The sequence below is a fragment of the Talpa europaea genome (assembly GCF_964194135.1).
Source record: "Talpa europaea genome assembly, chromosome: 2".
Classification (NCBI taxonomy): Eukaryota; Metazoa; Chordata; class Mammalia; order Eulipotyphla; family Talpidae; genus Talpa; species Talpa europaea.
In genome coordinates this window covers 95,944,486-95,957,170 of record NC_140068.1, presented here as the reverse complement: position 1 = coordinate 95,957,170, position 12,685 = coordinate 95,944,486, and the positions used below count along the sequence as shown (strand labels likewise).

Here is a 12,685-nt window from a genome sequence, read left to right as displayed (position 1 = left end):
GACAGGACACGGGAACTCTGGGGGCCTTGGCTCCACATCTCCATGCTCTTTTTGCTTGGCACCTGGGTGGGACCCTGTCCTGAACAGCATGTAGCCCCATGTTTACTCTGTAACCACCTGCAGGAAAGGGCTGGGACAGCGGGCCTAGGGGTAGGACGGAGAGTGCCTGGACAGGAGAGAGGTCAGCTGCAATGACCAGCTCAAAGTCTGAGAGGGGGTCCCTTGGTCACAGATCAGCACAGAGGGTGCTGGGGCTAGCAGCATGCCCTGAGGCAGTGTGGGACAGATGAGAGATTGGGGCAAGCCCATGGGTACACTTTGATGATCTCACTGGGTCCTTAAACTTGGAATTCATCAAATTGTGAATGGTTCCCACCTTAGGTCTCCTGTCCCAACCTCTCCCCTCCACTGCGTACTTAGACATCCACTGCCAGCCCAGTAGCCCCCTGGGATGCCAAGCAGGCATTCCCCATGGAATAGGTCCAAAAGTGATTCCTGGTTTCTAGGCCCCACGCCTGCTCCTCATGTTAGGTAACAGCTACTCAACCACCTCGCTGCTCAGAAACTTCTCCCTCACACTAACACTACAGGAAATACCGTTGGCTCAACTTTCAAAATGTTTTGAGGTTCTAATTCCTTCTTACCATCTCCACTGACACCATCCAGTAAACATGGGGTCTCCCTGCCTCTTCTCTTGTCCCCTACAGTTTATTCCCAACAATGCAGCCAGATGGATCTTTAAAAGTGGGATGAGGGCCTCCCTGGTGGCGCCAGGGGTTGAGACACAAACCAGGAAGCAATCCGCAGCCACTGCAGCACGAGTTCGATCCCAGGCCAGGGAGCTACCCACATGGTGCAGCAGACCTCTCCTGTCTCGCCTGCTGCTCCCCTCAGCAGTGTACATCAGTCCATCTGCCTGTTCTGCTCCCCACTCTGTCTCTGGTGAGTCCTCTCATCACCACCACCTACCCCGCACCTCTGGCCTGTACCCCAGTTCTTGTATGCATAAATAAATATTTAAAAAAATATATAAGTGGGATGAATGTGTCTCATCCCATGCTCACCACCCTTCCACAGTTCCCGTCTCACCCAGAATGAAACCAAAGCCAATTTAGTCATCTGAAGACCCCACATGCGCTGACCCCCTCAAGGCTTTTAAGTCAGATTACTACTCTCCTTCCTCACTCTGCAACAGCCATGCTCCCGTCTTTGCAGTTGCTGTTCTCTCTGCCTGGAATGTTCTTACTACCCAGATCTACAAGGAGTTCTTGTATTAGTGCAGACTTCTCTGACCATCAGTTCTCTCTCCCAACGTCCCTACCCTAGCCTCTCCACATCTATCACCTCTGCCGTATTACATTTTTGTTAACTGTGTATGGTGACTAGAATGTCAGCTCTACGAGGTCAGCCCTACGAGGCAGGAGTTTGGGTATTTTTTGGTTAGCTGCTGTATCTCTAGCAGCTAAAATAGTGTCTGGCACATAAATGATGTTCAAAAATGGTAAACGCATTGCAAAGGGACAGGGCAGCAGAGCTTTCCCAGACTGGCCTGGACAGTCACTGGGGAGGCCCTGTTCTCATGCCTCTTCCCCCTTCAGATACAGACAGAAACAGGAGCGTCTGGAAGCAATGTTCCTCAGAGAAGTGCTGATCTCTTCACAGTGTCTCAAGCTCACCTACTCTCTTCACACAGATCCTTTCCTTATGACCTTTTCTCCATTCTTCAATGCTCAGCTGCAGTGTCACCCTCTTAGAGAAGTCTCCCAGGTAGGCCACTCCAAGCTTACTCCATGCCCCTCCGGCACTTCCACAGGCGCCATGACACTCAGAAGTTACTAGCTCACAAAACAGCACCAGGCCGACTGACTCTTGACTGTATCTTAGAGCTTAGTGGCAGTTGGTCAATAACCACCAGCACTATTACCATAATTACAGTAAACACTGAGGTATTTCTTGTTCCTGACAAACGATATTGCAGCCAGAAATCACAGCCTGGCTAAACCCTGGCAGTGGGTTTATCGCACATTTTGAAAAAAAGATTGATTTATGCCTATAAGAACTGGGGTACAGGCCAGAGGTGCAGGGGGTGAGAGGATCCACCAGAGACACAGTGGGGAGCAAAGCAGGCAAACTCAGTGAAATACACTGCTGAGGGGAGCAGCGGGTGAGACAGGAGAGGTCTGCTGTATCATGTGGGTTAATTCCCTGGCCTGGGATTGAACTTGTGCTGCAGTGGCTGGCGATAGCTTTGATAGCACTGCCTTTAATCCCTGCGCCACCAGGAAGGCCCCTTTTCCCACATTTTGAATATGACTATTCTAGATTACTTCAGCTCCTTCAAATTCTAGTGGACCTGGCAAATACAGCCCTGACTAAATCTGGCTCAGTCTCACAGCCAGCTGGATAGGGAGGGGTTCAACCCTTCAGGCCATCCCCTACTACACTTATGCTAACTGCATTCTGAGAACCAGAAAGTTCTGCTCACCAAGGAGCTTTTAAGAAACGGAATTTTTCCTTCTATTGCCTTTTTTAATTCCCTCCACCAAACCACCCATGCTCATACCCCATCTGCTTTTCTCCCCCAGTCCTCACCCTCTCCTCTGTTCCGCCTGGTAACTAGTTCCTTCTTTTTGTCAAGTTTGAATTTTTTTCTACTGTTTGCATAATTATAATTGTTTTTTGGGTATTTTTGTTCCACAGATTGAGTGAAACCATCCGAAATCTGTTTTCCACTTTTTTGCTGATTTCCCTCAGCATCATCACAAGGTCCACCCACTTGCCACTGTTTCATCTTTCTTCACAGCTGTGTAATATACCACCAAATATCTGCTCCAGTTCCTCCATCCATTCATCTGTTGAAGGGTGCTTGGGGTGGTTCCATGATTTGGCAATTGTAAAAGAAAAAGAATCTTACATTTTGCATTTTACATCCTCAGGTTTGAGCAGCCCTGCTCCACTTTACAAAATCTCAGGACTATGGGCTGAAAGGGTTGAGAAATCCCCACGGTCCAAGCCCAGCACATCTCCATTTTAGAGATGAGGCATCTGAGACTCATTAGTCAGTCACACTGGCCTGTCAGAATCCATTCTCTGGACACACTGGCCTCCAAATTCACACACATTCTGCCCTCGCCAAAGTCTTGTCTGTTCCACTCCCACTTTTGAAATCCAGGGCTGCTGTGCATGCCTTGGTACCTGTTCTCTTGGTCACCAGAGCTGGACACCAGGTGGTGTCTGGGAAAGTGGCTGGGTCACAAGCCGGGAAAGGAGGGGCCTTCTTGAGAACAAGGTAAGAGGCACCCAGGTACGCCCTGAGCTGGGGTAGGGAGGTGGCTTAGAGGACCTGTTTGCTCTGCCAGGTGGGATGGGCCCAGACCACTTCAACTCCCTCCACTACCCTCCACCCTCCAGACAAAAGCTAAGAGCCCCCTCCCTGTCACCTAGCCCCCGTGGGAATGGCTTAGGCCAGGAGCTGCCATCAAGCCTGCTCCCTTCTCCCAGGGACCTGGTGACTACTTGACAGGTTACAGCCCCAAAGACAAACAGATTCTGCCAAGCAAATAACTGTCCAGTAGTGAAGGTGTTGGGGAAGGCCTGGGAGTGGGTCTGAGTTGCCAGAAGACCCAGGTACAGGGTGGAGGCCCCTCTCCTGCAGAGAACAAAGAGCCTGGGGTGTTTGAAAGAAAGCAGGATGCAGGGTCACAGTACTGGGGGAGGGAGCTGGGCACTTATCCTAGGGGTCTCTGAGCCTGCCTCCCAGGCTCTCTCACCCTGGGCTCTGTATCAGGCTAGTCAGGGAAATAGGAGTCTTGCATTTAAGGCCGTGGGGGCAGGGATCCTTTCTTTCCAGGTACTTCCATTTCTCTCATGTAACCTGTGGCTACAGGTTCCCTCCCTGAGCTGCCACTCCAGTACCCTAGATGGCCCAGCTTACATGCAGGGTCTGCAATTAAGTTGGAAATGATGCCAGCTCCTGGGAGCCCAGGTTGTGGGTACAAGGCTGCTCATCCCTTAAGCTGTAGGACTCGCCACTGCCTCTCCTCTCTTGATTTCACTTTCCCTTCAACATAGAGGGGTGATGATGTGACTGAGGACAAACAAGTGCTGAGCTGAAGTGTACTACGGACATGAAGGATCCAATGAAGCCGCCACTTGCCACTGTACTCGCCAATTAAATTTCCTTCATGCTGAGTGACCACCGTGCCTCCCCCGGCCCTGGCCACAGGCCTGTCTCACGTATGTGGGGTAGGTTCCAAGTTCACGTGCCAGATGCCTAGAGCATGGTCCCTACCTGACTCTCAAGCTCCAACCCTGTATGTAAAAACTTGCCTAAATCCGTAATAGACCAGGAGTGCTGAGTGCACCCAGGAACTACACCCAACCACAGCGGGAAACACGGAAAGGAAAATACACGCTCTGTTCTAAATCGAGGGTACCAGAGGTCCCGGCAGGACTGAGAAGGCTGACTCCCCAACTCGGTCTTGTCTGCTCTCCCCATAGAAAGATGTGCTTGATTCTCTGTACTTTCTGCCCAGTCCTTACCTGTGCTATGTGCCTGACACACAGCGAGGGTCCAAACGATGCTTGCTGGCTGATCGCACTGACCTGGTGGGCTCTTCTTACTTGCTGGGGGCAGGGATCTGGCACCCTGAGAAGCAAAGTTCACTGGAAGGGGTTCCTCACCTTTCTGGTCATTGAGAGCCAGAAAAGGCGGCAGATCTAATTACAAGCCCATGACAGATTCTCCAGACATACAATGAACCTCAGGGTCTCGAGTTGTCCCATTTACCAAACGAACAGAAACAGACACCAAAAGACGCACATCATAGAGCCCCCCGTGTGGCCAAGCTGGTATGGGGGGAGGAGTCTTGAAGGCGAAATAAAACACCGACACACATGAAGACGGGGTTTTGTGTGTGTTAATTTAATCATACAAATATTCATTTATACAGTAAGGAAAAACCTCCTCATCTTCATCTCCTCCCAGGCACCATGAGGCCCCACCGCAACACCCACCCAGCTTGCTTGTGACACACCAACTGTCCAGGTGGAGGGGCAGCCACTGCGGCCCCAACATTCACCCAAGGAAACGAAGGAAAGGCGAGGCAGGGTGGGGAGGGTAGGGAATCAGCTTGCATGTCTGAACCCTGGCAACCCCACCATCCTCTCCTGCTGGGGCTCACATTGAATTTGGGGAGGTGTTTATTCTCACGCCCTCTTTCACCCTGGCCACCCTCAAGCTGTCTTGGTGAGGTTCTCTACAGGCTGGAAGTGCCTTCGATGGGCTTAAGGTCACGGCCAGTTCTTACTGGGGGAGAGAAGGTTGTTTCTTGTAGAAAAATGCCCCGAATTCAACCATCCCCATGGCAAAAGGAAAAAAAGGCATGCACGCGTGCACACACATCCACACACACCTCACTCCATGCACACAGTTCTTCCCGACTCTGAGCCCCTCTGCCTCCCCCACTGGGCTCAGGCCCCTCATGAGAGCGCCGCCTGACTTCATGGATGCCAGACACAGGTGGTCCTGCCCAGAGGCAGCCCGCCGTTTGGTGACGAGTCAGAGGGAACAAGGACTCCTGGGCTGAGCTGAGAGGTAGCCTGGACCACTCCAGTAGGCAGGGGAGGAGAGGGGCTTGAGGTGTTGCTCAGAACCCAAACCAGTGGGAGGAGGCAAGATGAATGGTGCTGACACCCTCCTGGTCATGCGGAAGCCATGGGCTCCCTGTCCCTACTCGATGGCTGACGCTTGCTCTGCCCTCTGCGAGCAGCTCACTTTCCCAAGGATGCGTCCAGAAATGGTTTGTTCTTAGAAGGAGCGTCAACATGCTTGGGACAGTTACCTTGCGGGGTGAGGCTGCCGACAAGCAAGAGGAGCAGGGTGCCTCCAGCAGGGCCAGCGTCTCCGCTGCCGGAGACCTATGGCATGCCTGCTGAAGAAGGCAGGCAGCCCTTCCTGGGAGCAGGGCAGGGGCACTAGTGTTGGGCCGATGAGGAAGTCAGAAAACCAGGGATGTAAAGCCTCCCACGAGCCTGCCAGGGCAGCTTGAGATGTGCTGCTCTGTGAAGAGAATGGCTGGGCACGTTGGGCTCCAAGGTGGCAGTGTCCCAGGAGGTTGGCACCAACAGAGAGCAGCAGTCTGGGCAAATAGAGCCTTCAGACAAAAAGCCACTGTGAGCTCCTGGCTTGGGCCGGTGGTGGCTGGGGCACCTAGCAGGGACTCTCTGCTCTGCTTGGAAATGGGGGCATAAACTATGTGTACAGAAAGTGGGTGCTCCAGGGCACGCCCTAGTCTGGCCCCAGTCCCAGCTACAACGCCTCCTCAGCAGGCTGGCTCTACCCTCCCAAGGCTTCTCCAGTGGACCAATATTTATTCCTCTTTTTATTTTTATTTTTTTCGGGGGCAGGCAGGGAGGCAAAGGGGGAATTTCATACAAGCTTTTCTCCCACAATCAAACTTTAAAAAACAACAGTCTCAGAAGAGGATGAGGAGGAACAAACAACACACAATTTTGGAACTCAGACACCCAAACAGAGACAGACAGGCAGGCAGACCCACACCCACACCCAGGCTATATGACCCCTTGCAGCCGCTCATCACGTGGTCTCCCTGCTTGCTTGTCTCACCCCCCTAGGTGGGTGGTGTGGTCACAGGCAGGCGACCCTGCAACTGCACCTTAGATCCATATCCCCGGCTATCAAACCAACCAAGACTCGAGGGAAGAAGGGGGGCGAGAAAAGAAGAGGGACTTTGCATATTCTTGTATCTTTGGCAGACAGCTGTTCTAGCCTGGTTCAAGCTTCCCAAGGAGAGGTCCACATCTCGACCTGCTCAGAATCCACAGCACGCCAGTGGGGCTACCTGCCAGGTGGGCAGCCAGCCAATCAGCCTCTGCTCCGGCCCGGCTGCTCCTCACCCACCACCTGCAATAACTGACATCCTGCTCAGGGCAGGGTCCTCTCATTTCCAACTAAATGTGGTCTCCGAGATCACATAGTCTATCCCCCGGTGGCAAATTCCCCATGTGGGGCTGTATCTCATACCTTAACAGCTCAGCCTCTACTAACAGGCTGTGAGAACACCACAAAGGAAAACTGGAGGGAAACATGGGGAAGGGAGTTGTGTGACCACAGAGAAGCATGGAGCGCCCTCACACTCACCCACTGCGGGTGAGCTGCACCAATCCCACATGTGTGCACGTGGTGCACACAAACACCCAGCACAGAGGCACTGTTCCCAGAGCAAGTGGGGAGCCACAGTGCACGAAGAATCCAAAAAAGCAGTAAGCATGATGGCATTTCTCTCTGCCAAGGGAAACATGGAAGAAAAGCAATCTGATTTGTTACAAGTGCGTGCAGAAGAACACCTCTCAGCCTCAGAAACTCCCACGTCACCCGAGGTCTGTCCTCAAGGCTTCCTCTGCTGGCCACACAGGAAAGTTTGGTCTTCAGAGAGGTTCTAATGGTAACAAGCCACAGGGTTGATGAATACAAATGTCAAAGGTGTAAATCAACAGAAGATTAAAGAGAAAAGAAGAGGAAAAGGGTGATAACTCATTGGCTGATGCCATTAAAAACAAATGGGGTCAGAGACTTCTGGAGTCATGTGGCACAACAACTGTCCTCCTACAGCACTGACCCAGAGTCCCAAACATGCCACGCCAGCTTTTAACTTGAATTGCTTCCAGAGCAAGCAGCTAGTCTATGAAGAGTATGTTATCCCTTATCTAAAAAAACAAAAGTGGGCAAACAGGGAAAAAAATTAACATGTGCTCAAAACTACAACCTGTCTGTAGGCAAAGTAATTTTTGTTTAAAAAGATGGCTTTTTTCCCCCACTTTAAATGTTGTTTCCCTTCCCGAGTGACCTAATGACTCATCAGACTGACACCTAATAAACAAAACCCAAGGTGGCTGCACGGATTTCTTCTTGGTAGCCTCAATGCCATTCCTGCGATTCAGCATTCACACATGCATACTGCATTTACTCAAAATTAGTCTGTTCTCCTTCTTCCTCTTCTTTTGAGATGGGGGGGTCAGAGCCGCGGGTCCGTGCGATGTGGTCTGCAATCCAGAGGAACCCCTTGCCCTACCCCCCCAAAGTCAGGCCTTCTGTCTTTTGTTAATTTTTCTTCTTGCTCACACCGTTTTAAGACTGGCCGAAGGGGTAAGGCCCACGGAGCCCCTGGAAGAGAGTGAAGAGAGTCAGTGATGGAAGGTGCAGCACGTATAACGTGACAAGCAAACCAAGTGAGAAAATCTGTTTCCCAGGGAGTCAGCAAGAAGTCCTAAGGCACAGGCAAGGGTGAGGGCTGTCTTTGCCTCGCAAAACATCAGGAGGCCAAATATCAGCACATTTCAAGTCGCTAATTCTCTCTTTTTTTTTTTTTAAAGATTTATTTATTTATGCATATAAGAGCTGGGGTACAGGCCTCAGAGGTGCTGGGGGTGAGAGGATTCACCAGAGACAGAGTGGGGGGCAGAACAGGCAGACTGACAGAAGTACACTGCTGAGAGGAGCAGCAGGCGAGTCAGGAGAGGTCTGCTGTGCCATGTGGGTTGCTCCCTGGCCGGCCAGGGATGGAACTCGTGCTGCAGAGGCTGCAGACAGCTTCATAGATTGCATCTTAAACCCTTGCGCCACCAGGGAGGCCCTCAAGTTGCTAATTCTCAATCACACCATCTAAACAGAGGGGAGGCTAGAGGAAGAGACTCCTCATCTTTCAACTTCGCCATCAATCAGTGCCAACTTTCCTTCACCCATGGTAGGTACCCATGCCCAGGATACCAAGGCATCTTCATTCTTGACAGTGTGTCTCAGTCTCCCTGCTAAAGGTACATATATACCTTCAGATACTGCTGGTTAGTGACACATCCACAGCAAAACACTGAAGCACAAACAGTGCCTATCTCCAATGCACCTGGGTACCAGACACCGTACTAGGGGTTTTGCATCCACAGTCTTTAATCCTCTCTTTAAAAACTAGGTGAGTATTATCATGCCCATTTGACTGGTGCCCATTTGACTACAGAGAGGAAGAAAGGGGTTCAGAGTCACACAGGTAATACAAGGCAGAGCCAGGATTAAAGCCCATGTCTGATCTTCATGTTCCGCATACTGCCTCTCCTTAACCACAGGATAAGGTTTACTCTAAATTCTTGAAGACATTTTCTATGCCGCTTGGTTGGGTGGAAAATGCTTCAGTCTTACTTTTCCCTTATGTTAATAATGAGATGCCAAGACGTGTTAACATCACAAGCATCTTCATTAAGTTGCTGGAGGATGACTCTCTCCTCTTAGAGCATACTTGTAGGAAGACCCAGTCTATGGCAAGACCTCGGAGGGTAAAGTAACTGGTAACTCGGCCTACACGCCCAAACTGGCCCAGGAGCAGCAGGGAATTTGCACCAAAGGGACCAAGTAGGCATGGAGAAGGATGCCCTCAGATATAACTATGAGAAATGACCACAGAAAGTCTCCCGGTGCTTGACAGCTATGTAAAGAAAGGTGTGGCAACATACATCTGAAGGTTGTGAGCTTATACCGCTAATCATACACAATAAGATAAAAAAATAAATAAATAGGGCCTCTCCGGTGGCGCAGTGGTTGAGTGCTGGGTTGCGAAGCTGCCCGCAGCCTCTGCAGCGCTGGTTCGATCCCCGGCTGCTCCCCGGCCACCGGAGGAGGGTCCCGCATGGCGCGCAGACCTCTCCTGCCGCCCGCTGCTCCCCTCAGCAGTGTACTTCAGTCCTTCTGCCTGTTCTGCTCCCCACTCTGGCTCTGGTGAATTCTCTCACCCTCCCGCGCTTCTGACTGTACCCAGCGCTTGTATAAATAAATAAATAAATCTTTAATAAACAAATAAATAAGCAAACAAACAAATAAAAGTATCCCGAATCTAGGCACAACTTGGGATGACAGGGCACAAGAATGACTGACATTTTCCATTAGTTTGATGGGATGTAGGCAGAGTCAGAATGTGATGGCCTTTAAAAAAGAAGGCATTTCTTTGAAAAATGTTTGGTTGTAGGGGTGCCAGTGATAAGAATCCCTCCTCAGTGTGATCTGATGTTGCTGCTGCTGCCATCTCCCCAGCACTCAGCATGACACCTGGTTCTTAGCAGGTACCCAATAAGTATTTGTTGAATTAACAATTGAAACAGGAATTTCTCATGACACCTGGAGCATCAGCTCCTGTAAGTCACAGGAATACGGGCCCTTCTAAAGCAGCAGTTGCGTAGGCTAGGGACATGCCTGGTCACAGCCTCCCGGGTCCTGGGAGAGGCTGGGCTCACTGGAGATACATCACAGTGGGCTGAAGTGGGGTACAGGTCACAAAGACCTTAGAGGAGATCTGGGATCTGCTCCAGCTTTGTACCAACTCATCTTGTGACCCGGAGTATGGTGCCTTTTCCCTCCCACAATCTCAAGCTCCTCCCTAAACCTTTCCAGATTTATGGTTCTAGGAATCAACACACAAAGTACTCAGCCCCGGAAGCTGAAAAACAGTATTCCAAAAAAAATGCCCATTTGCTCACTCAGGCAAGAGATCTGGGCTGCCAAGACCAGAAACATGAGATTAAAGTGTCTATAATTTTTACAGTGGAAAGCAGTGGAACTGCTCTTGCTTTTCTCTCTTTTATTCCATATAAGGCCTCAAAAGACCAGAAGCATGTTTCTAGATGACCTGTGGTATCACTGAACAAACAATCCTTAGAAGATGAATTTGGGGGATGGGCAGGCCCATAATGATAACCAACTCAGCCTGGGGCCACTGTAGCACCTTAACACCTTCTCTTGAATTCTCACAAAGATCCATTCTGATAAATATGTTCTCTAAGTTCACTGAAGTGAGGTAATCTGATCAAGGGCACCAAGCTGGTTAGTAGAGGAGCGGTGTTTAAAATGCCATAGTCTGCCAGTCCCCAAGTCAACCATGCCTCCAGACAGTAAACTAAGGATGTAATCACCTCAGCAGTATGGGCACTAGCCCACCCAACCAAGTGTGATCTGGAGTAGCAAAGGGCTCTCAAATGCCATTTTGTGGGGCCTGGTCAGTGTGTCACACTCACCAAAGGCAGAAAGTAAAGAAGCATAAAACAAACTGCTCTGACATAGTACTTCCCATCAACAGTCATTCATTCAGGACAATCCAAGGAAAACAAGAAAGGTTTAGATTCCATAAGGTTTAGAATCAATACAATACCCAAAGGGCTCTGTGCAGCAAAAAAATGCAGAGAAAAGAAAACCCCCAAGACATTTATTTTCTATGAAACATTTTCCCCTCCCCACTAATTTTAACTGATTTACAGACCAAAGCCTCACACACTTCACATGGGCTTTTATATAGCAAGTACTAGCCTTGTGACGTGTCTGGAATGCTTAGAGAAGGGTGTTCATGACTTTGGCTGTTGCACAGTACCATTTTACACATAAGTAAAACAGGTCCTATGGCAGAGAGCAGAATAAAGGCATGGGCATTTTCAGATTTCTACTTGAGTGTCTTAGCCCTTAGGCATTCAGTGTAGGAGTTAACTAGTCTACGATGATGAGATTATTGCCAATTCTATTTACTGACTGAGGTTGCATGTCTTTTGGAAAGAAAAATGCTGCCTAATTCCCTTTCACCCAGAGCATGGCGTATTGGAGCTGTTGATATTTAATTGGTGCAGAAAGGCAGCTTGAGCAGCAAGCTCTATTTTCCTCCCCCCTAAATTAACTACCACCACTTCAAGGAAGGGAGAGGGAGCCAGTTCTATTTCGAAACCATTTTATCATCTGGACTTCCCACATGTAGGATTATAGGTGTCACAAGTGGGTCGCAGAACAGAGGCAATGCAACACCAGTTGTAGAGGAAAAGTCTGGCGGAGATTCCAAGAACAGCTTGTCCAGGGTGTCCTATGGCAGGAGGCCAACCAGAAAGTGTCTTGTCTTTTCTTTCTTTTTTCTTTAAAAGATTTTTTTATTTATTTATTGACGAAATGGGATGTAGGCCACAAGTGCGGGGGCTGAGAGGATTCACCAGAGACAGAGTGGGCCGCAGGACAGGCAGATCTACTGAAATACACTGCTGAGGGGAGCAGTGGGTGAGACTGGAGAGGTCCGCTGCACCATGTGGGTCATCTCCCTGGTAGGGATTGAACTCAGGTCGCATCAGTGCTAGAGTAATAGTGCTGAGACTTGGCCCCTAAGCCACCAAGGAAGCCCCAGGAAAGTGTCTTTTCTAACAGTGGGATGGAGATATATTTGAAAAGGGAGGGCCATCCATATTTCAGGTTCCAACGGAGTGCCAAGACCTGGTGTAACTGGTTCTGGTGGTTAATGTCTCCCATTCCAGCCTAAAGGGCAGGTTTGGCAATACAGATAATGTTTAGTCTTTTCTTTTCTTTCTTTCTTTTTTTTTAAATGATTTATTTATTTGTTTGTTTGTTTATACAAGCACTGGGCACAGTCAGAAGTGCGGGAGGGTGAGAGAATTCACCAGAGCCAGAGCGGGGAGCAGAGCAGGCAGAAGGACCGAAGTACACTGCTGAGGGGAGCAGCGGGCGGCAGGAGAGGTCTGCGCGCCATGTGGGACCCTCCTCTGGTGGCCAGGGAGTAGCCAGGGATCGAACCGGTGCTGCAGAGGCTGCGGGCAGGTTTGAAACCCGGCGCTCAACCGCTGCGCCACCGGGGAGGCCCTG

At 50.1% G+C, this 12,685-nt stretch overlaps 1 protein-coding gene across 4 annotated transcripts in view; it reads right to left on the bottom strand.

Annotated features, from left to right (window-relative positions):
* Positions 1 to 8,036: 8,036 nt before the first annotated feature.
* The window catches only part of ILRUN (inflammation and lipid regulator with UBA-like and NBR1-like domains), a gene marked incomplete at both ends in the record, with an annotated part of 90,688 nt that continues 86,039 nt past the window's right edge, over positions 8,037 to 12,685 (bottom strand). For 3 of the 4 annotated variants that reach the window (XM_084228357.1, XM_084228360.1, XM_084228358.1), the window contains one exon: positions 8,150 to 8,185. In XM_084228357.1, coding sequence (XP_084084483.1) covers positions 8,150 to 8,185 — 36 coding nt within the window. Of the gene's footprint in view, positions 8,186 to 12,685 lie in introns of all 4 variants that reach the window. The other variant, XM_084228359.1, reaches the window with a different exon arrangement.